The 22,143-nt window shown below is 45.0% G+C and overlaps 1 protein-coding gene across 3 annotated transcripts in view; it reads left to right on the top strand.

Moving 5' to 3' along the window:
* The first annotated feature begins 589 nt into the window (after positions 1-589).
* The window catches only part of LOC147437855 (protein ANTI-SILENCING 1-like), a 180,566-nt gene continuing 159,012 nt past the window's right edge, over positions 590-22,143 (top strand). Inside the window, exon 1 of one of the 3 annotated variants that reach the window (XM_086487295.1) lies at positions 590-944. In XM_086487295.1, the coding sequence (XP_086343421.1) occupies positions 663-944 (282 nt within the window). In that variant the 5' untranslated portion in view covers positions 590-662. The remainder of the gene's footprint in view (positions 945-22,143) is intronic. The other 2 variants (XM_086487292.1, XM_086487291.1) reach the window with 2 other exon arrangements.

The raw sequence follows: 22,143 nt of genomic DNA, 5'->3' as shown, positions 1-22,143 counted from the left end.
ACACACACACACACACAGAGAGAGAGAGAGAGAGAGAGAGAGAGAGAGAGAGAGAGAGAGAGAGAGAGAGAGAGAGAGAGAGAGAGAGAGAGAGAGAGAGAGAGACCTTGCTACCATGTGCGCTGTGCATGTGCCCATCGCTTTGTGTGTGTGTGTTGGGGGGGGGGGGGGGGGGGGGGGGGGGGGGGGGGCTTCAGGTCTGAGAGGACCTAAGACAGAAGGAGTAGAAAAGGTAGGAGGGGGGATGCATTCAATAAGTGATAGGCTTTTGTACCTCAATGTGAGACACTTTGCTTAATCGTGGCAACCCACAATGCGCACCTCAAGATTGCGCCCTCAGTTTGTTGGCATCCTGCACCCCAAGGGCTCTCCAGAAGCAACATGAGGTTGACAAGGATATCTTTACGATCTCATCCACGAAAGAATTTTTTTTCTTGAGATTTTATCTTATTTAATCAATGGAATACATGACCACTAGCTTCATGCACCAATAAAAAACTTATCAATTTTAAAAAATAAAGAATTTTACTTTTTTATTAGTAAAAAGGGGAGCATCACTAAGGCCTTAACCCAGGCCACACTATATCATGGAAAGAGTACATGTACATAAGCACACGAAATCTCCCATACGTAATGGCCTGCTGAAAAGAATCGAGCGCGGCATGGCTAACGAAGAGGAAGACAGAGCATACATGTCCTCCTGCTCCAACGAAGGTGTCGAGTATCGCTTGTATGACATTGTCAAGATTTTTGATAAGGAGTTCGCAGTTCCTCATATCGGCAAAATCCTCAAGATGTGGGAAGAGCGGTCCAGCGGCACCAGGAAGGCCCTGGTTTGCTGGTTCCTTTGGCACAAGGAAGTGAAACCTCATGATGCTGACAACCCTAAAGAGCTGTTTCTCGCTTTTGGCGAAGGCAAAGGTGTAACTAATGAGCTCAAAATGGTACTTTGTCCTGCTCTGCTCTTTTCTGTGTGCCACAGACAGAGAGAGAGAGAGAGAGAGAGAGAGAGAGAGAGAGAGAGAGAGAGAGAGAGAGAGAATCCACTAAGGCCAAACTGGCTCATGAAAACTATACTGATGCTCTCTTCTCTGCACATTTCTCTTTGCATTTATTTTATAAAAAATTGAGGTTATGTGTACTAAGGAACCATTATCGGCTGCCTCCAATGCATTTACCACTAAGAAGCAATGGCAGGCCTCCACAGAGAGTCCTGCTATCAAGAGGAGATGCAGACGAGGTAGATTATGCAAACCACCTCGTCTAGACGTGCTCTAAATAGTGCTAGTGTGTGGTGGTCAAGATAGTTTATGTCACTTACACATGGCTCTATGTGCTACGAGGACATGTTATTGCTACGCCTTCATAGAAACGATGTGTCTATAGGGCGTAGGGAGTTTTGTTTTGGTAAATTTGCGAGCATGTTCATGAACTTGGATGTTCGGACGGGTCCGCTCGATTTCATTTTGTGAGTTGGTAACTTACTTTGCATGGATGGTTTGTCCATAGTGTCGACAAGCGCTAAGCATCTGACAACATTGATATGTAGCTTTGGGGAGAGAGAAAGTTTTCACCAACTTGCAAAAGGGGGTTAGGGTTAAAAACCTAACCTAACCCTACTAAGCATAGCTTTTCATGTAACTGCTTTTGGGATAGGCCAAGGGCCTTTATATGTCTCTTCCATTAGGGTTTAGGCTTCCGGTTGGGTCGTGCCCATTACAACTTTTTGCATTAGATTGTCTAAGCGCTACCTTCAGCCTTGGCGTTTTACGGAAGAGCAGCTCAGCCTAGCGTTTTTGCTCCAGATCAGTCCTAGTGTTTTGGAGGTAGATCAACCAGCATTTTTGCATGCTCAGCCCTAGCGCTAGCAATTCCCAGCAGATCAACGAGCGTTTTCAGTTTTCAGCCCATTCCCTCACCGGAGATGTGCGAGATCTGCTAACGCCAACCATCCAAATGCGGTCTGGTACTTCGGCAGCCCATTGAGCCTCTTCCCGGCCATTCCCTCGCCGCATCAAGTGCTTTCATTGTTGCCCATCATTGGCGTTTTTGCAGCCAGATCTGCATTTTTGCAGCAAGCTTTCAACCCTTGATTCCTCTCACATTGGGAGCGCAAATCAACTCCAGATCCACCCCTTGGTGGTCATCAACAACCCCTCATCGAGACGGATCCAAAGGTGCATCAAATCAGCCCCGGAGGTGCTTCATTTTGAAGAGTTACCACAACATTCGAGTTAGTAGAGTCTGCACTTGAGGTATTTTATGTGTGTACATTCCATTTACGCAATCAAAAGAAAATACCACATCGGCAACTGTGTGGGGGGCCCTTGAGAGGGTTGGTTGGGACCCCATGGGGATGCCAGTCTCCTTATCTCTCTCTCTCTCTCTCATTCTCTCTTTGCAAGGAAAATAAAAGGAATTATCATTCATGCTAAGTAGCACACATTCATGCAAGGAAAGGAGTAAAGATTTGTGGAAGTGTAAAGTCTAGATCTTGTCACCATGTCAATTCTGTTGCACCTGGCAATTTGACATGTACATCTTTTCATAAAGTCATTCAATAGAATACTGTCAGCCTGTCAGTATCCTCGAAATCTAAAAAGAAATCATTCTCATCGAGTTAACTTGTGACACAAGAGTGGAGTGACTGCCCTCGTGTGCAGGCTGCATTGCACCAGATTCAACCTGTTGATCCATTGGTAATTTTTGAAATAGTTGGTGCAAAACCAAAAGCTTCAAGGTAAGTGTGTCAAATGGGGGACTTGTATGATTGAACATTGTTTATATAGGTCCCTGCAGATGTGGCACCTCTTTAGTTAGAAGGATACATCATTTACCTTTTCTTGTACTTGGAAAGGTCCATAGTATCTCATACTTAGCTTTGCTCTCCGTACCCTTCTGTTTTCGCAAACATGCTTTCTCAAACTTGAGTAGCACTGAATCATTTTCCTTCAGCTGTAAGTCATGTCGATGCCTGTCAGCTGCCTTCTTATGCTGTGCTTGAGACTTCTCCAAAGCCTCCTGTACCTTGGCAAAAGCAGTGTCCAGATCCTATGTATACCGATCGGCTTCAAAAATCTTATCCTTGGTGCTTAGAATCGATGGAACCTTTCTGACACCATCAACAATCTCAAATGGCGCCTTCCCCATAGATGTGTGAACTGTGTTGTTGTAAGCAAACTCCACCAAGGGCAAAAACTTTTTCCACTGAGTCTTTTGATCGGATGACTCTAACACCACTGAGTTGGCTATCTGTGACTGTTTATCTGTCTGTGGATGAAATGAGGATGAGAATTAAGCTGTGTATATTCTCCTAGATTGCTCTCTAAAACAAACTCCTAAATCAGAATCTCTATTTGACACGATAGATTCAGGCATAGCATGTAATCTGAAAATTTGTGAGACAAATAGCTTGGTCAAATGATTGGCTTTTACTGTCTTCTTGACCAGAATAAAGTGAGCTTGTTTGTTAAATTGGTCGATGACTATCCAAGTGCCATCATACCCACTCTTGAGTCTCTGGAAGATCAAAGATAAAGTCCATTGCTATACTCTCCCAAGGTCGGTTAGGAATGGGTAAAGATTGTAGTAGACCCAAATAGTCAAGGTAAGAGATGGGACATTTAATACGCGACGTACAATACACTTACTAGACATATTATTTTAGAATAAAAAATAAAATACGTCAATTTTTCTTAGATATGATGCTTTAATAAGGACAAATGATGCACTTACTCTTCAATGTTTAACCATAGCATACATAAACAAGCACCGTGAAGCTCTAAAATACACTTGATCAATTAGCAAGATACATTAGAATAGAATACGTTTTGAGCAAAAAAAAACATTAGAATAGAAAACGTTATGAGACGTATTGTACGTTTTGATATAGGATGTCCCGTATTCTAATTAGCTGCTATGAGTAGACCTGGTGCCTTGTGTTTGTTAAACTTGACCTTCCGACACACTAAACAAGTGCGTACAAACTCATCCACGCCCTTTTTGAGCCTAGGGGGAATACTTTCCCACACCTTTCAACGTACTCTCTATGCCTCTATGCCCAACAACTTGTGGATTATGACACTCTGTCAAGACCTTATTCCTCAACCTCTGTGTGACATACACCGTGGTTTTTTGCGTTAAATAACCTTCCATCATTCGATTGAAAGTTGCTAGAGCATTAGTAAGGCCAAAAGGCATTACTAAAAATTCGTACAATCCGAAGGTTGTACGGAACACAACCTTATGTATATATTCGGGAGCAATACAAATCTGATGATAGCCGCACTTGAGATCTATGTGGCTGAAAGTTCGTGCCCCTTTAGCTTATCTAGAATATCATCATTTCTAGGAATTGGGAATCCGTTCTTGATCGTAATCTTGTTCAGAGAACAATAACCAATGCACATTCAAAAAGTGTTGTCTTTCTTTTGCACAAGCAAAATTGGTGAACAGTATGTAGAAGTACTAGATTGAATAAGACCCTTTTTCCAAGAGTTGATTTATTATCTCTTTTGGTTGTAGTAAACTAACTCCATAAGGTGGTTGATTTGGAGGTGAGCTGCCCGGAATTAGATCTATATGGTGATCTTCCGGTCTTTCGGGAGGTATTTCATTGGGGAGAGTCTAAGTAAAGCAATCCTGGTACTGATTAAGAAAAGTTAAACAATCTTTTTCTAAATTTGATAAGACATTTTCACCACTTATCTCTCTCTCTCTTTGACAAGAATCAAGTAAGCAAAAAGAAACTTCTTTATTTCTCTTCTAACAGTGATGTGATTGACCATAGGAGTTGGCCAATCACTTACACTAGCATCTACATCATACTGCTGCCCTTTAGAGCTGAAGGACATTTTCTTATTTACATAACTTGGGATAGGAGTTGAATTTAATAATGCGAGGGCATTCTTAAAACAACACCACATCCTTAGATTGGAGCAACTAGGAAGGACTCTCGGTCAGAGCACTTGCCAAGTTTCAAATTTAGATGTCCTTGAATAGGAGTAAAGTTTGATAAGACATTTTCACCACTTATCTCTCTCTCTCTTTGACAAGAATCAAGTAAGCAAAAAGAAACTTCTTTATTTCTCTTCTAACAGTGATGTGATTGACCATAGGAGTTGGCCAATCACTTACACTAGCATCTACATCATACTGCTGCCCTTTAGAGCTGAAGGACATTTTCTTATTTACATAACTTGGGATAGGAGTTGAATTTAATAATGCGAGGGCATTCTTAAAACAACACCACATCCTTAGATTGGAGCAACTAGGAAGGACTCTCGGTCAGAGTACTTGCCAAGTTTCAAATTTAGATGTCCTTGAATAGGAGTAAAGTTTGTGATCAATTCCTTTAAAGGCCGAACAGGAGTTGATTGGGTTCCCAACCTCTTTGGAGTGAAGAGACTCTGAGGTGTCCAACAAAATAAAATTGTCTGTCGAGCCTGGATCAAATAGAATCGGGACTCTCTTCCCGTTCAGGTTGTCCCATCCCTTTAAAATTTGCTGTTTACCTTTCTCCTTCCTGGTGTTGGCTTGTACATCGGGACCAAGTTTGAAGCAAGAGGCGTAGCATCTTTCTTGAGATGCGGGCAATCCGGCTTCCTGTGGCCTTTTTTACCATAGAAGAAACATTTACCCTCTTCCATGTAAGCCTTATATGTTGAGACCGTGTTAGTGGTCTCGTATCCTGGAGTAGTTGTCAATGTCAGTAGCAGTGGCAATTGTGTGTACCTCGGGTCTATCCATAAGGCATGTGAGATCTATGCCGGACCAGCCTTGGTCACTTATATGAGCAACTTGTTATCAACATGGAGAGCCTTTCCCATCTCTCTCTCTCTCTCTCTCTCTCTCTCTCTCTCTCTCTCTCATTCGCAGATGTCCTGTCTCTTTCTACCTCAGTGATGTCTCTTCTCTAGAGGTGCCTTGTTCATGTATGTGGCATTGCAGGTGGAGTCGAGGTGTCCACTGGATCACGAGCCAGTTCTTGTCTTCATCGCATCTTCCACAGTCACCTTTGACATGGTATCAGAGCCCTAGGTGACACGTGTCACGGGACAGGCACCACGTGCCAATAGAAAAGAACATAGTGAATAGACTTTTAGCACTTCAATAACAACTGAACCGAAAGAGAGAGAGAGAGAGCACACATGACACGGAGTGGCGGAATTCCACCCCAGAGAGTATTGGCCCGAAACCTTGGCGCCCCTTTCGGTATTTCCTTATATTACTTGAACTGAGTACAATGCCGGTACTCGCGCTCTGCACCTTCTCACTGAAGCGTGCTAGAGAATGAGCCCATGGCCTCATATTTAAAGGCCCTAGGCCCAAATTACATGAAAAGCCTTAAACTCAAAAGCATCTGGTGAAAAAGCATATTGTCCAAAAGCTGCCAACGCAAATTACGGAAATCTGTACAGTGCCACATCAGCACCAGTCAACGCAAATCATGGAAATCTATGCAGTCGGCCATGTCAGCAAACCAGTGCGAAATCCGGGCTATTCGTACAGGTCTGCCACGTCATCAGCTGGTTGCGTATCTTTTGTGTGTGTGTGTGTGTGATGGTCCTGCTTCATCTTCTGTTGCTTCTGCCTCTTCACTTAGGGACCGTTAGGGTTTGGGCCCCTCACTCGGGATCTGCGTAGTGGCTCCGTTCTTCAGTGGCTTGACACGTCAACAATTTGTGACATCCCCCCTTCTTGAAAGAAAGTAAACGTCCGCGATTACAGCATATTTGCAAAACAACTCAAGTTAGCTCAAAAATTTCGGAGGGTCATTCCGAGGGACAATCAGTTTGCTCTTTTTTTGTTAAGGAGTTGGCTTCTCCTTTCGGCTCTTTTGATCAAGGAGTTGACTTCCCTTTTGTCCAGATCGGAACTCTTGATATTCCGGCGTAGTAAAATTAGCCATCACACCCAGACCGCTCTGATCTTCCACGGGTGTCTTGATGTCAGATGCACTAAAATTACACACCCAGGCAATCTCATCCAATTAGGAATATTCAAGGGGGGGAAAAACCAATGCAACACAAATGCTCACATATGCATGTTACAAGACATATAAACATAAAGTCGCCAATGAAAACTTTCCCCGCAAATAACCATCGAGGTCCAGGCCATGAGCTGCTCAACGACTCCCTCATCACTCCTCCCGCAAATAACCTAAAAAGGTCCGGGCCAGGAGATATATAGGCCTTTTACAACCAAACGCCCCCCAGACCGCAGCCTGCGTCATTTGGAGGTACTGAGAGTCACCACTGCTCATACTTCTTAATACTCCCCCCGTAAATAACCACAAGGGTCCGGGCCATGAGTAACAACAATAATACTCCCCTCGTAAATAACCACAAGGGTTCGGGCCATGAGTAAAAACAACACTTTTCAAACATTCAATACTCCCCCTGCAAATAACCACAAGGGTCCATGCCATGAGTATGAGAAAGCATTCTCAAACATCATTTCTCACTACTCCAGCCGGTAGTAAAAATCACCAATCATTGAAACCAGTATTAAAATGAGAGTCAGACAATTCAAATCGGCACCAAGACAGGTTTAAACAAATACCATCCATTTCAAACAAAGTTTCAAACAATACTTTCTCAAATAAAGTTCAAAAGTATCTAACTATAAAACAACTAGAGAGTTTATTTAGGGTTTTGTTTGGACAACCGAACTTTGAGGACGATTGACTTGTCCTTTTGCATCACGGTGATGGTTCGGTTCCGAACCTGGAGAGTCGCATCATTCTTGTCATGCCAAGACATGCCCAAGAGAACATCGCAATTGCCCAACTTCATAATGTGGAAATCTGCTTTTCCATGATAATCTTGTATAGTCATTGGAAGAGCACCAATGAGCGGTACCACTTTTTGAGTTTGCCCTGTGGCTAGCTCAACTTCAATTTCTCCACCCTCTGCATGATAATCAAAGTCCATCTGCTTCAAGAATTCTGGATGGATGAAGTTCTTTGTAGCTCCTGGGTCAAAGAAAATTATGGTTTTCAAACCGTTGACTTTGCCATATGTGACACAATTCATTTGTACTTTCAAGGCGTATGCCATAGATGTCAGGTACTAATCCAATGGCCGGTTTAGCTCGTTTAGCTCATTTAGCTTCACGAGACTCTCGAGAATTTGTTCTTTGTTGGCGAGAGTTGTGGTTAGTGGTCGGAGGTTCTTCTGTGGTAAACTCTAGCTTTCCCTTCATCAGTTTGTAGCTGACCGCGGCATGGTCCATAAGCTCTTGCATGGTAGAGACTTGCTTGGAGAGAATATTCGTGCAATGGTGATGGTAGTCCAATGGTGTAGCGCTCTCATTGGTCCTCCAAGGAAATGAACTTATTTTCAAGTTGCTCCACTCTGCCAAAATCCAGACTTCAAACATAGAAGTCAATGTAACCGCGTGCAAAAACTGTCTTGAAAGCTTTCCAGGTCCTTGGAGCATGCGGTTGTGTTGCGATTGAACTCCACCATTGCATAACATTATCTTTAAGAAATCCCGCTGCTCGAGAAATCTTGGATTCTTCTGTATAGTTCCCCAAAGCATAGATGTTGTCGAATTGCTGTAGGAACTGCAATGCTTTCTTTCGATCTTTCACTCCAAAAAAAGTGAAAAATTTGACTGTCGTGCCGCCATCCTTGAAATCTTTGGGTTGGTTAGGTGCATATCCCGGGTATGGATAATAAGGGTATCCATATGGGCTTCAACCATTGTAGCCTGGTGGCGGTGGTGGTGGTGGAGGTGGGGGCATTGGTGGTGGCAAAGGCGGTTGCATTGGATCAAGGTCAGATGGCTGCACCATATTCTTGAAGACTCCCTAGATCGGAACAGACGGTTGAGAAGGTCGCCGGTTGGAAGCTCTCGTACTTTCTGGTGCTGGAGGAGGAGGTACCACGTGGGGCATCAAAGGGGGTAACATGTAGTTCAAAAATTATTGAAAACTTTGCAGCATCGAAAGATTCTGCTGAGGATGCCGCGAAAGAATGTCGTGAAGCTCGTTGAGAAGAAATTGCAAATATTCTGTTGAATCCATGAATGCCATGTCTTGGGTTCTTTATGGCTTATGCTCTGTAAGACAGAGCGATGAAGACGGGAGCGCGCCCGATGCGCGATGAAGTAAGGGTGGGAGTGCCTAGTAAGGGTGGGTGTCTGCTCTTTTGGGATTGGGACCCGAAGATACTTCAAGTAAAATTCTAGTAGCTCTGTCTGCTCTTTTGTAGGATTGGTATGCTTTCAGAAAAGCACACGCCTGATGCTCTGATACCATTGTCATGGGACGGGCACCACGTGCCAATAGAAAAGAACAGGCTGAACGAACTTTAGCACTTCAATAACAACTGAATTGAAAGAGAGAGCACACGCGACACAGAGTGGCGGAATTCCACCCCAGAGAGTGTTGGCCCCTTTCAGTATTTCTTTATATTACTTGAACTCAGTACAATGTTGGTACTCGCGCTCTGCACCTCTCATTGAAGCGTGCCAGAGAATGAGCCCATGGCCTCATATTTAAAGGCCCTAGGCCCGAAAGCAGTTTACATGAAAAGCCTTAAACTCAAAAGCATCTGGTGCAAAAGCATATTGTCCAAAAGCTGCCAGTGCAAATTACGGAAATCCGTATAGTGCCACGTCAGCACAAGTCAACGCAAATCATGGAAATCCGTACAGTCAGCCACGCCAGCAAACCAACGCGAAATTCGGGTTGTCTGTTCAGGTCTGCCACGTCAGCAAACCAACGCGAAAACCGGCCTGTTCGTACAGGTCTACCACGTCATCAGCTGGCTGCGTATCTTCTCTTTGTGTGTGTGTGTGTGTGATGGTCCTGCTGCATTTTCTGTTGCTTCTGCCTCTTCACTCAGGGTTTAGGCCCCTTAGTCGGATCTGCATAGTGGCTCTGTTCTTCAGTGGCTTGACACGTCAGCAGTTTGTGACAACACGACCACCTTGGATGCTCGGATTCGACTAATTCGATAGGTTTCTATGGCTGCGTTTTCTTGGAGGAGACGGATTGGCAGATTTGCTGTGCCTTTTGCAAATGCACGACTTTCTTGGAATTGTCGACGGAACTACCTATCCGATGGGTAGTAGGTTGATGATTCAGTTGCACTTTTGTACCACATTGTGGATTATGGATAACAGAGGGGGATTTCTTTCCTTCTTGAAGCAGAGGATGCTCTTTGAATTTCTCTTGTCCATCTACAGATGGAAGTTTCAGTTCCGGCTTCAGGTGACTCTCGTTCATCCGATATGCAATAGTTTAGGTGCATGTTTCATTGCATGTGTTGGAGTTGGCTTTGACAGGTAGAGGGGGATACTATCTCCAGAAGTGCCTCTGGTTTGATGATCCGACTTCTTTGGATGAGGTTTAGAGATGGAGCATGTAATGCTATACCCTTAGCCGACAATGACAACAGTTCGAGGAGGTTTTGATGGTGTGTGGATTTCTCCTTTCTCCACGTTCTCTCCTTCCCCGGTCCTACAGATTTGGTCATTCCTTTTCCCTTTTGTGAGCTTGTTAGTACCAGTTGTTGGGGACATGTTTATGATCCCTTGTGAGCTCGTCAACACCAATTATGGGACAGGTTTGCAACCTTTTGTGGGTGGTTTTCTTGATGTTCGACAGTAGATTTATCGAGATCCGTTGGACAACAGGTTTGCACAATTAGTGGGGACATCTAATTCCTACTCGCGCAATCAACAACATTTGGATGCTGTTACCATATACATGTGGTAGTGATGTGTGTGAACACACTAGGACCTCCGGGGCATTTTTTCCCTCTTTAGGAGGTTTTTTCTCCCGTGCATTGTATATACGCCCATCACTCTAGGGCTATCTATCTTTCCATTGCATACTAAGTAACACACTCTCCATTGTGTGCCTTGAGCTTCCTTCGTCTTCTCTAAGCTGTGTGCGTTTCTCTGCAACCCTAATTCCAACAATTGGTATCAGAGCAAGTCACGTCCTCCCGGGCTTAGTCGCCAGCTGCTCCAGCACACCCCTGCTCACTTTCTCCGATTTCAGTGAGCTTTGGCGAGCGTTCGCGCTGGTCGACAAAAATTTTGGGAGAACTCGAAGAGCTTGGTTTGCTCAGAATTTTGATTTGGGCTCATTTCGGCCTCCGTTTCCACTACAGGCAGTACTGCACAAGCTATTTCGTCATTTTGTGCAGAATTTCTGTCAGTGCTGTTTCCTGCATTACAGGTGCCTTATAGTCTTCTACGGTTTGTGCTATATAGCACAGGTTGTTCCCGCTCCGTTTCTCCTATTTTCGAGCAGTTTTCACATCAGGTGCAGCATTTACCATGGCTGACAACAACAACACAGATGTGTTCAAGATGTTTGCTACTGAGGACAGGTTGGATGGGGACAACTACCCTATGTGGGCTTATATGATGCAACATGTTCTTGTGTCAAAGGGTGTTTGGAACATTGTGCAGGGCATTGATGTACGTCCTGGTTCTGATGATGTAGGCGATGTTGAGGATGTTGCAGGTCTTGCTGCAAGGATTGCAACTGTTAGAGTTGTTTTGCCTACGGCAGAACAAGCTCGTTGGGATGTTAAGGATGCGTAGGCTCATGCATTGATTGCGTTGTCTGTGAAGCGCACCATTGTTCCTCACATCCGTTCAACAAAATCTGCAAAAGAGGCTTGGGATATTTTAGCAGGTCTTTATGCAAGCCGCAATGAGGCTAAAATTGCTTTGCTGTGTAAAGAGCTGGAGTGTCACGAGGACGTGGCAGTTATTAACTATGTCACAGAGATGTGGCAACTGCTAACCTTGGTCGTTGGTTTCTTTCCAATGGGGTTTATTTTATTTGTTTTGAGACCCTCTTTTTGAAGTAGCAAACGGTCGGACATTGTATGGCCAATGTGAACGGTAGATTCACCCGTAGACGGGAAGTGGTCGGCACTGGAATTCGTATGGTAAGAGGATGTCTAGGCTCAGAGCAAGATCATATAGGTCCCCCCGTCGCACTTAGCAAGTTGGTGGATACTAGGAAGTGAACTCAATTAAGGCGTAAAGTCAAGGTGGGACTACCAACAAAAAGTATCCGATAGTTGGGCCACATTGCACTTTTGGATGCGGCTCCAATGAGGATAGATGGTCAGAAGACCAGTGGGAACCCAACGGAAGCATCTCCTAAAATTTAGGGAACTGCTATTTTGGGCCGTGAAATGTGTTCGCGTCATTACCTCCGGTATGACTAGGGGAACATTTTATAACTCTGCCGCGAAGTCAACTGGGCAACTGGTCAGGATATTTTTAAGCGGCAAACCCGAAACGGGAAAATGCTTGAAAATGCGCCAAGTGTCACATTTTCGTGAACTTTCCTCTTGCAGAAAAATGGGCGCTGATTTTTAAGTTGGGAGAGGCCTCATTTGCAACTTGTCACAGGTTAAGAGCTATGGAGTGCTTCCTTTCCCTCTCATGTACAGTGTGGTGCTAGGAGTGATGCCCTGCACACTACACACTGCTCTCTCTCTCCCCTGCGTGCAGTTATGTGATGCCCCACAAGAGGGCTACTCATTTGACTGATGTACAGTTGTGTGGGTTCATGCTTTTGTGCTGAGGCAAGAGCCTCCTTGAGCAGGAACAGGGGTAGCTAACTGCTGCTCCAAAGCAGGCACTAGTGAGGGTCATAACCTCACCGTACAGGTGCAAAATCAGCGCTGTGTATGCGCTGTAAATTCACTGTTTTTCAGCCGTACGGACGCCAGGATCATTGGGAATCGTGCCCCACTAGCAAAGGGCAATTAGGGGACTGTTTGGGGCTGAAAACAGGGCAAAAACCAGTAAATACAGCGTGCTGAATTTACTGTTTTTGGACAGGAATCAGAGGGTATACGACAGTGCAAGCGAGTTCCAGCAGGGGAATTGGTTTCGCGCAAGTTTTGGGGCTGATATGTTGCCGAAATTTGGCCAAATCAAATGGTATCTAGGTGGATACACGTGAAGGATTCCCAGGACCTTACCTTGTAATTTACCCTCCTAAAGAATAAAGAAATACCGAAAGGGGCGCCAATTTTGGGGCCTACTGGTTGTCGGCGTCTGCTTGGAGCATTCTAGCGTTCGAGCTGTGTGTGTATTCAAGTGTTAACTCCCGTCGTAGGTTCTCTTTGCAAAGTGCTCTGTGTGTGTGTATTAAGTAAAGAATTTCGGGTGAAAGCCAACGCCTACCGCCCTACGGGCCGGTTTCATGGTTCAATTGCCGGGATATCAATCACTTTTTCCTCAAAGAGTGAGCCTGGATTGTTCAGGGTAAAGACACACAGTGCAAGAACACGGGGATTACACTATGACCGACAAGGGGAAGGGAATTATGGAAGAGGGTTCCTCTCCAAAGGACAGGCAGGAGATTCCTATGGTTTTTGAGATTGGCGAGAGCTCACGGCCACGTCAGTCTGTACCTCCTGTCAACGTGAATGTCCCTCCAGTAGTACAGGGCTTTATGACAGGGCAACTTGAGGATGATGCGTTTAAGACTCAGTTAGTTGCCGCGGTCAATGTCTTTTCGCAGCTGGTGCAGAATCCGAGGTTTATGGAATTCTTGCAAGCGCCACCAGTGCAACATCAAAATAGGCAACCTACGCCGCGTACGGAGCTTGTTGAAGCTCAAGCCCAGGTACTTCATGAGGCGCAAGAGGAAAGGGAACACTCGCATGTTGCGGAGTCGGGGGCTCCAAAGCAGGCTCCTCCCGTGCTTGAACAGGTGGCTAGAACGCCTATTCCACAGGTTATGCCAGTTCAGCCCGCCACCTTTCAGAGGCAGCATGCTGTCTTGAATGGATAGGGAGCTGGATACCAAGCTATGCACTCAGTTTTTCCACCACCCACGGTACATCCTGGGTATTTCGGGGGTGGATTAGTGTTCCAAAGTATGGCTGGTTATGCGTCTGGAAGTCAGCCGTACATGCCAGGAACAGTGTTCGGGGGTATGCAAGGCATCATGCCAAACCCCATGTATGGTACTATCGGCATGCAGCAAGGTTTCCACTGCAACCAGGGTCAGTTTGGGGTGCCACAGGGTCATTTTGGCATGGCTGGTTTTTCTGGACAGCAGCCAGATATCGCACCTCTGATGCAGAATGTGAATGGCCAACACGTGCCGATCATGCCTAGTACAGTGCCCATGTTGCAGACCATTCCGTATGACAACTTGGGGGCATTAGAGAAGCCGAAGGCTTACAAAGAAGGTGGTGCAGCGGTAAAGTTCAGTACCTTCAGTGGTTTCGAGGATAAGACAAAGGCACTCACTTTCCTCCAACAGTTTGATACAGCTTATGCGGGAGGGAATTTTACAGAGGCCTCGAAGGTCAGGAAAGCTGCCACTTTCTTAAAGGACAATGCGCTTACATGGTGGACGACATTGTTAATGCAAGGACAGGCACCCGCCACTTGGGTTTACTTCAAGCAGATGTTATCAAATGAATTTGAAGCCGATGTCCTGACAGATTGGCACCAGCTTACGGCAGCTTCGTGCAAGAGCTTGCTGGAGTACAATAGGAGGTTTTGTAAAGCATTACTCTCGGTGACCTCCTACAGATTTGTGCCATTGACAGAGCAGATAGAGAAGTATTGTTGTGGGCTGCCTAAAGGGCTTCGCGATTACTGTACAAAGAACAGAGTGGCTACCCTTACTCAGCTTATGGAAGTTGCGAACACTGGTCTTGCCTTGTTGAAAGGAGAGGACAGTGGTTTTGCGAGTAGTGACAAAGGAGGGCAGCAAAAGAAAAATTCAGCGAAGAAGCCCTTTGTGAAAACGGCTCCTGATGCGTCACAGGGGTCAGAACAGGCCACCAAGGACAAGGATTCAACTGGGACTTCTGGAGCGCAGGCAAAGAAACAGAAAAGGAAGCCTTTTGTGCGCAAGTCGCTCGAGGAAAAGAAAGTCCTAATGGCTGAGAACAAATGCTTTATATGCGAGCAGCCTGGTCATATTTTTATAAATTGTCCACAAAGGAAAAGGCCAGCTGACTCAGAGGATAAAGAAGACCAGAAAGGCAAGAAGCCTAAACCCACGGCAGGTTTAGTGCCAGACATGGTGGGTGACAGGCCCAGTACAGATGCCAGTGAGTTATGCAGGGCATGGGGTAAAGTTAGGGATCAGACGGCACTCATCTTCTTTGATCCAGGTGCCAAAGCCAACTTTATCTCCCCAGAGTTAGCTATGAAGCTGGGTATCAGAGCTGAAGAGATGGGGTACACCGCAGAGGCAGGCTTGGCATGTCCTGGCCACTCAGAGTGTGTTACTCCCATCATTGGAAAACTGCGTCTGCATATTCAGTCGTATGTGGACACTGAAGAGTTTTACATCATGCCGTTGGAAGGTTGTGACGCCTTGTTGGGGATCCCGTGGATGTTCCGAGTGCATGGAGTCTTGGATGCCTACAACAAAAAGATCACTGTACAGCATAGGGGCAAAACTCACATCTTGGATGTAAAGCTTAAAGGAGAGTCAATCCCTATTGTATCTGCTTCTGCTATCACTTCTGTAATAAAGAATCATCTTTCTGTGTACTTGATTTTTGCACGTGATGTCTCAGATAGTGATCAGTCAAATTTATCTGTGTTAGATAAAGAACGAGGACCATCGGATAGATTTGGTGCCAGGGTGTAGCCCACCAAATAGACCTCCCTACAGGGTTAGTGCGGCGCAGCAGAAAGAGATTATGGGCCAAATTGAGGAGTTATTAGAGAAGGGGCTTATCCAGCCTAGTTCTTCACCTTTTTGCTCCCCAATGCTCCTAGTGCAGAAGAAGGATGGCTCATGGCGCATGTGTATTGATTACCGTGCGTTGAATAAGAATACCATCAAGAATAGGTTTCCTATTCCTCGCATTGATGATATTCTCGATCGTTTAGAGGGTGCTGCAATTTTCAGCAGGATAGACCTTAAGAGTGGGTACCATTAGATTCGTATAAGCCCAGAGGATGTGCACAAGACTGCGTTTAGAACGACATTTGGTCTTTATGAGTTTCTAGTGATGCCGTTTGGGCTAACAAATGCTCCTGCCACGTTCAACAGAATGATGGACCGGATTTTCCGCTCGCATCAACAGTTTGTTGGAACATTCTTCGATGACATGATTGTGTATTCGAAGAATGAAGAGGAGCATAGGCGTCACTTGACCATTGTGTTCGAAGAGCTGCGCAGTCACAGGTTACTTGTCAATCCTAAGAAAAGTGAATTCTTCCTCGAAGAGATCCACTTTCTGGGCCACATAGTCTCAAAGGATGGTGTTAGAATGGATCCCGCAAAGGTCGAAGCTATCAAGACATGGCCAGACTTGAAGACTGTGCACGATGTCAGAAGCTTCTTGGGATTGTGTTCCTACTTTAGAAGGTTTATCAGAAATTTTGCAGAGATAGCATCGCCTCTTCACGCATTGCAAACGAAAGAGGTCACTTTCAGATGGACCCAAAAAGAGATTTCAGCTTTTAGTCTCTTAAAGGAAAAGTTGACGTCAGATGCAGTTATTGTTTTGCCAGATCTCAGGAAGTCATTTGTGGTCCAGTGTGACGCGTGTGGCAGTAGCATCGGAGCAGTGCTAATGCAAGATGGACGGGTAGTAGCCTATGAAAGCCGAATTTTGCAAGGGCCAGAGAGGACTATGCAAGTCTATGAGAAAGAGCTCTTGGCCGTGATTCATGCGCTTTCTAGCTGGAAGCACTACCTTTTAGGTGCTGATTTTGTTATCCAAACAGATCATCAGACCTTGCAATACTTCTTGTCATAGTCAAAGTTATCCGAAAAGCATATGCGATGGGCAAACATTCTTTCCATGTGGAAGGCAAGAAGAATGTTGTGGCTGATGCGTTATCAAGAAAGCCACAAATTTCAGCTGTGTCAATTCCTTATCATCATGAATTAGATGACATGAAGGAACAGTATACTGTTGATGAAGATTTTGCAAGGATCTTTGAACAGTTACAAGAGGGGCAACATCACGAGCACTACCTCCTCAGAGATGGTTTTATGATGATGCATGGCAGACTTTGTGTCACTAGGCCACTGCGACATAAGGTCATGGAAGAGAGTCATGTCCCACCGTATGCAGGGCATCGTGGCATTGATGCAACAGTTAAAGCGGTAGAGACGTTCTTCTATTGGCCTACCTTGAGGAGAGTTGTGGATGCCTTTGTGCGAGCATGCATAGTTTGCCAAAAGGTCAAGTTTGACAGGCAAAAGGCACCAGGGTTGTTACAACCACTGCCGATTCCGGATAAGCCATGGGAAAGCATTGCTATGGACTTTATCTTTGATCCTCCAAGGACACCAACAGGGAATGATGGTATATGGACCATTATCTGCAGGTTCAGCAAACAGACCCATTTTATCCCTGTCAGGAAGAAGATAAAATCTGATCAGATAGCACGCTTGTTCATGTACAATGTCTTTAAGTACCATGGTATGCCACAATCGATTATCAGTGATCGTGATCCTCGCATGACCTGTTTGTTTTGGAGAGGATTGTTTGAGAACATGGGTACTACGCTCAAGTTCTCGTCTTCGTTTCATCCACAAACTGATGGACAGTCAGAAGAGGTCAATTCTACTGTCTTAGATCTGCTGAAATGCTATGTGTCAGATAATAAGGACAAGTGGGAACAGTATTTGCCTATGCTTGAGTATGCGTACAATAATACGGTGCATTCGTCTACTGGCAAAGCACCTTTTGAGATTGTTGAAGGCGGCAAAAAGGTTCCTCCCATTTTGCATACAAAGGACAAGATCTTTGAGGCAGATCGATATGTTGAGAACATGGATGAGATGTATAAGAAGATTAAAGTTGCCTTGGAAAAGACTCAGGCAAAACAGAAAAAGGCTGCTGATCGTCACCGTCGTGAATTGCTACTATCACCTGGTGATTGGGTTCTCTTAAGGTTCGAAAAGGCAAGGTTAAAGAAGATGAAGGGCAAGGAATGGCTGTTTCCTAAGCTCAGCATGCGTTACTATGGGCCTTTTCAAGTGCTAGACAAGATCAGCGATGTGGCTTACAGGCTGAAACTGCCTCATGCGTGGAAGATTCATAATGCGTTTCACGTGAGTCTTCTAAGACCCTTCGTGGGTGATGTGCCAGAAGATATGCCAGATAAGGATCAGCCAGAAGTTGAGGAACTTGATGAGATCCTGGTACCTGAGCAAGTTTTGGCACATAAGGACAGAAAAGTTTAAGGACAAGTTGCAAGACGCTATTTGGTGAAGTTCAAGAACTATCCGCGTATGGATGCAAAGTGGATGGAAGAGCATGAACTGTCAGAGTCACGAAATGTATTGCAACTTTACCTTGAAGCCTTTCGGTTACAGCCTACTTATGCCCCAACCCAACGTGTGCAAAGGAGGGGTAATGATAGAGCTAGTACATCAAATGTACATATGAGTTCAGTGCCATAGATGGAAATGGCAAAAGTATGAAGGCCTCATTAAGTCATTTGTATCTATGTATGTTACGACCTTTCTTGCGGATACATGCGATGATAAAAGAGTGTTAATAGCACAAGATCATCAATGGCGTGTATTTATGGTATGCAATCGAGGACGTTTGCGATTTCAAGAGGGGGGTATGTCACGAGGACGTGGCAGTTATTAACTATGTCACAGAGATGTGGCAACTGCTAACCTTGGTTGTTGGTTTCTTTCCAATGGGGTTTATTTTATTTGTTTTGAGACCCTCTTTTTGAAGTAGCAAACGGTCGGACATTGTATGGCCAATGTGAACGGTAGATTCACCCGCAGACGGGAAGTGGTCGGCACTGGAATTCGTATGGTAAGAGGATGTCTAGGCTCAGAGCAAGATCATATAGGTCCCCCCGTCGCACTTAGCAAGTTGGTGGATACTAGGAAGTGAACTCAATTAAGTCGTAAAGTCAAGGTGGGACTACCAACAAAAAGTATCCGATAGTTGGGCCACATTGCACTTTTGGATGCGGCTCCAATGAGGATAGATGGTCAGAAGACCAGTGGGAACCCAACGGAAGCATCTCCTAAAATTTAGGGAACTGCTATTTTGGGCCGTGAAATGTGTTCGCGTCATTACCTCCGGTATGACTAGGGGAACATTTTATAACTCTGCCGCGAAGTCAACTGGGCAACTGGTCAGGATATTTTTAAGCGGCAAACCCGAAACGGGAAAATGCTTGAAAATGCGCCAAGTGTCACATTTTCGTGAACTTTCCTCTTGCAGAAAAATGGGCGCTGATTTTTAAGTTGGGAGAGGCCTCATTTGCAACTTGTCACAGGTTAAGAGCTATGGAGTGCTTCCTTTCCCTCTCATGTACAGTGTGGTGCTAGGAGTGATGCCCTGCACACTACACACTGCTCTCTCTCTCCCCTGCGTGCAGTTATGTGATGCCCCACAAGAGGGCTACTCATTTGACTGATGTACAGTTGTGTGGGTTCATGCTTTTGTGCTGAGGCAAGAGCCTCCTTGAGCAGGAACAGGGGTAGCTAACTGCTGCTCCAAAGCAGGCACTAGTGAGGGTCATAACCTCACCGTACAGGTGCAAAATCAGCGCTGTGTATGCGCTGTAAATTCACTGTTTTTCAGCCGTACGGACGCCAGGATCATTGGGAATCGTGCCCCACTAGCAAAGGGCAATTAGGGGACTGTTTGGGGCTGAAAACAGGGCAAAAACCAGTAAATACAGCGTGCTGAATTTACTGTTTTTGGACAGGAATCAGAGGGTATACGACAGTGCAAGCGAGTTCCAGCAGGGGAATTGGTTTCGCGCAAGTTTTGGGGCTGATATGCTGCCGAAATTTGGCCAAATCAAATGGTATCTAGGTGGATACACGTGAAGGATTCCCAGGACCTTACCTTGTAATTTACCCTCCTAAAGAATAAAGAAATACCGAAAGGGGCGCCAATTTTGGGGCCTACTGGTTGTCGGCGTCTGCTCGGAGCATTCTAGCTTCCGAGCCGTGTGTGTATTCAAGTGTTAACTCCCGTCGCAGGTTCTCTTTGCAAAGTGCTCTCTGTGTGTGTATTAAGTAAAGAATTTCGGGTGAAAGCCAACGCCTACCACCCTACGGGCCGGTTTCATGGAGTCGAAGATTATGCATGAGGAAGATGATATGGACACTTTCCTTGCTAGTGTCAAGGATATCAATGAGCAGCTTATTTCTGTAGGTGAAGTCATTTCAGACAGTTCCCTTGTGCAGACTGTTCTTGATGCCTTACCAGATTCCTACCAGACTTTTGCTAGTACTTGGAGATTGATGACCCAAGGAAATCCTGAAGTTGTCAAGTTTGATGCATTATGCACATTGCTGTTGCAAGAGTCGCTTTCTAGAAAAAACAGGACTAGGCAGCGTGCAGTTGAACAGGCTTTTATTGCTTCTCAAAGAAAGGGTGGTAATAGTAATGCAGCCACTTCTTATGGTTCTGCTGCTAGTGGCAAAAATTCTGTTCCTAATGCTTCTGCTGGCAGTACTTCGTCTGGCAATTCTGGTGATAAGGGCAAAAAGAAGATGCGTTGCCATTATTGTAAAGCCAATGATCACTTGATCAAGTCGTGTCCTAAGTTGAAGGCAAAAGAGGCTAAGAAGAAAGAGGGTGGTTCCACTGCAAATGCTGGTTCCACTACAAATGCAGCCATTGTTGAGTCTTCTGTGAAAGGAGACTGTGTTGTTGATGTTGATGCAGAATGGGCTTTTAGCGCAGAGTGCACTTACAATCTTGCTGTCCATGATGCATGCTTGTCAGTTGCTGCATATTCACATGTGTGGTATTTCGACAGTGGTGCTACAAAGCACATTACCTCACATCATGAATTGTTTATCTCTCTTGAGTCTGTCCCTCATGGGAATTCAGTCACTTGTCCCAACAATGCCTCTTATCCAGTTCAGGGAGTTGGAAAGATTGTGCTCACTGCTGCTAATGGCAGTTCCTTCACACTTGTTGATGCACTTTATGTACCTGGGATCAAGAAGAATCTCTTGTCTGTATCCGCACTTGCTAGACTTAGACTTGTAGTCAAATTTGTGGATGACAGATGTACAGTTCATGATCTCAGTTTTGGTGATGAAATTGTTGCATCTGGGCTTTTGTGCCGTGGGTTGTATAAGCTCACTTTGTATGACAAGTGTGGACAAAATTTTGCAAATGCTGTTGCAGATTCAAGGGCTATTTGAGATGCAAAACTTTGGCATGCACGTTTTGGTCATCTGAATTTTGCCAGTTTGTTGCGTTTGCAGAAATCTGATATGGTTGCTTCTTTGCCACCTCTTGAGGCACGTGTCAAACATGTTTGTGAAGGCTGTATTTTGGGTAAGATGCAGCGTTCTAAGTTTCCAAAGGATGGTTCAGTTCGGGCCACATGCAGGTTGCAGCTTGTGCATAGTGATGTTTGTGGGCCCATGCAAACTCCGTCCTTGGGCAACTACCTATACTTCGTGACTTTCATTGATGATTACTCCAGGCATGCATGGGTATTTCTGCTTAAAGCGAAGTCCGAAGTTTTTATGTGCTTCAAACAATTTCTGGCTATGGCTGAAAATGTCTCAAAATGTACTATGGGCACCCTCCGTTCTGATCGAGGGGGGGAGTATATGTCTCATGAATTTAATGCATTTCTGGCTAGTCGTGGGATAAAACACCAATGTACAGTGCCTTATACACCTCAGCAAAATGGTGTTGCTGAGAGGAAAAACAGGTCACTGACGGAAATGGCACGATGTATGGTCAAAAGTCAAGCTTTGCCGCATTCTTTTTGGCTTGAGGCCATTATGTGTGCCACTTATGTACTAAACAGGTGTCCTACGAAAGCTTTGCAGTCTATTACTCCATATGAAGCATGGCATGATAGAAAGCCTTTTATTGAGCACATGCGTGTTTTTGGCTGTTTGGCATATGCTTTGGTGCCACAAGTGCAGCGCAGAAAATTGGATGATAAGGCTGTCAAATGCATTTTTGTTGGTTATAGTGCTGAAAGCAAAGGTTACATTTTGTATCATCCGCAAACAAAACGTATTCTGGTTTCTCGGGATGTAGTGTTTGTGGAAGATTCTGTTCAACCCTTGCTGTCATGTACTAGGGACAGTAATGTAAGCTCATAGGACATTTATGACACTTTGTTGCCTCTTTTCAATGGTGGAAATACGAATGTAAGTTCCAATGAGGCAAATGTACAGCCTATGGGGAT

This window comes from Adiantum capillus-veneris, chromosome 17 (assembly GCF_014529385.1).
Source record: "Adiantum capillus-veneris isolate H3 chromosome 17, ASM1452938v2, whole genome shotgun sequence".
Taxonomy (NCBI): Eukaryota; Viridiplantae; Streptophyta; class Polypodiopsida; order Polypodiales; family Pteridaceae; genus Adiantum; species Adiantum capillus-veneris.
This window is presented reverse-complemented; position numbering and strand designations above follow the sequence as displayed.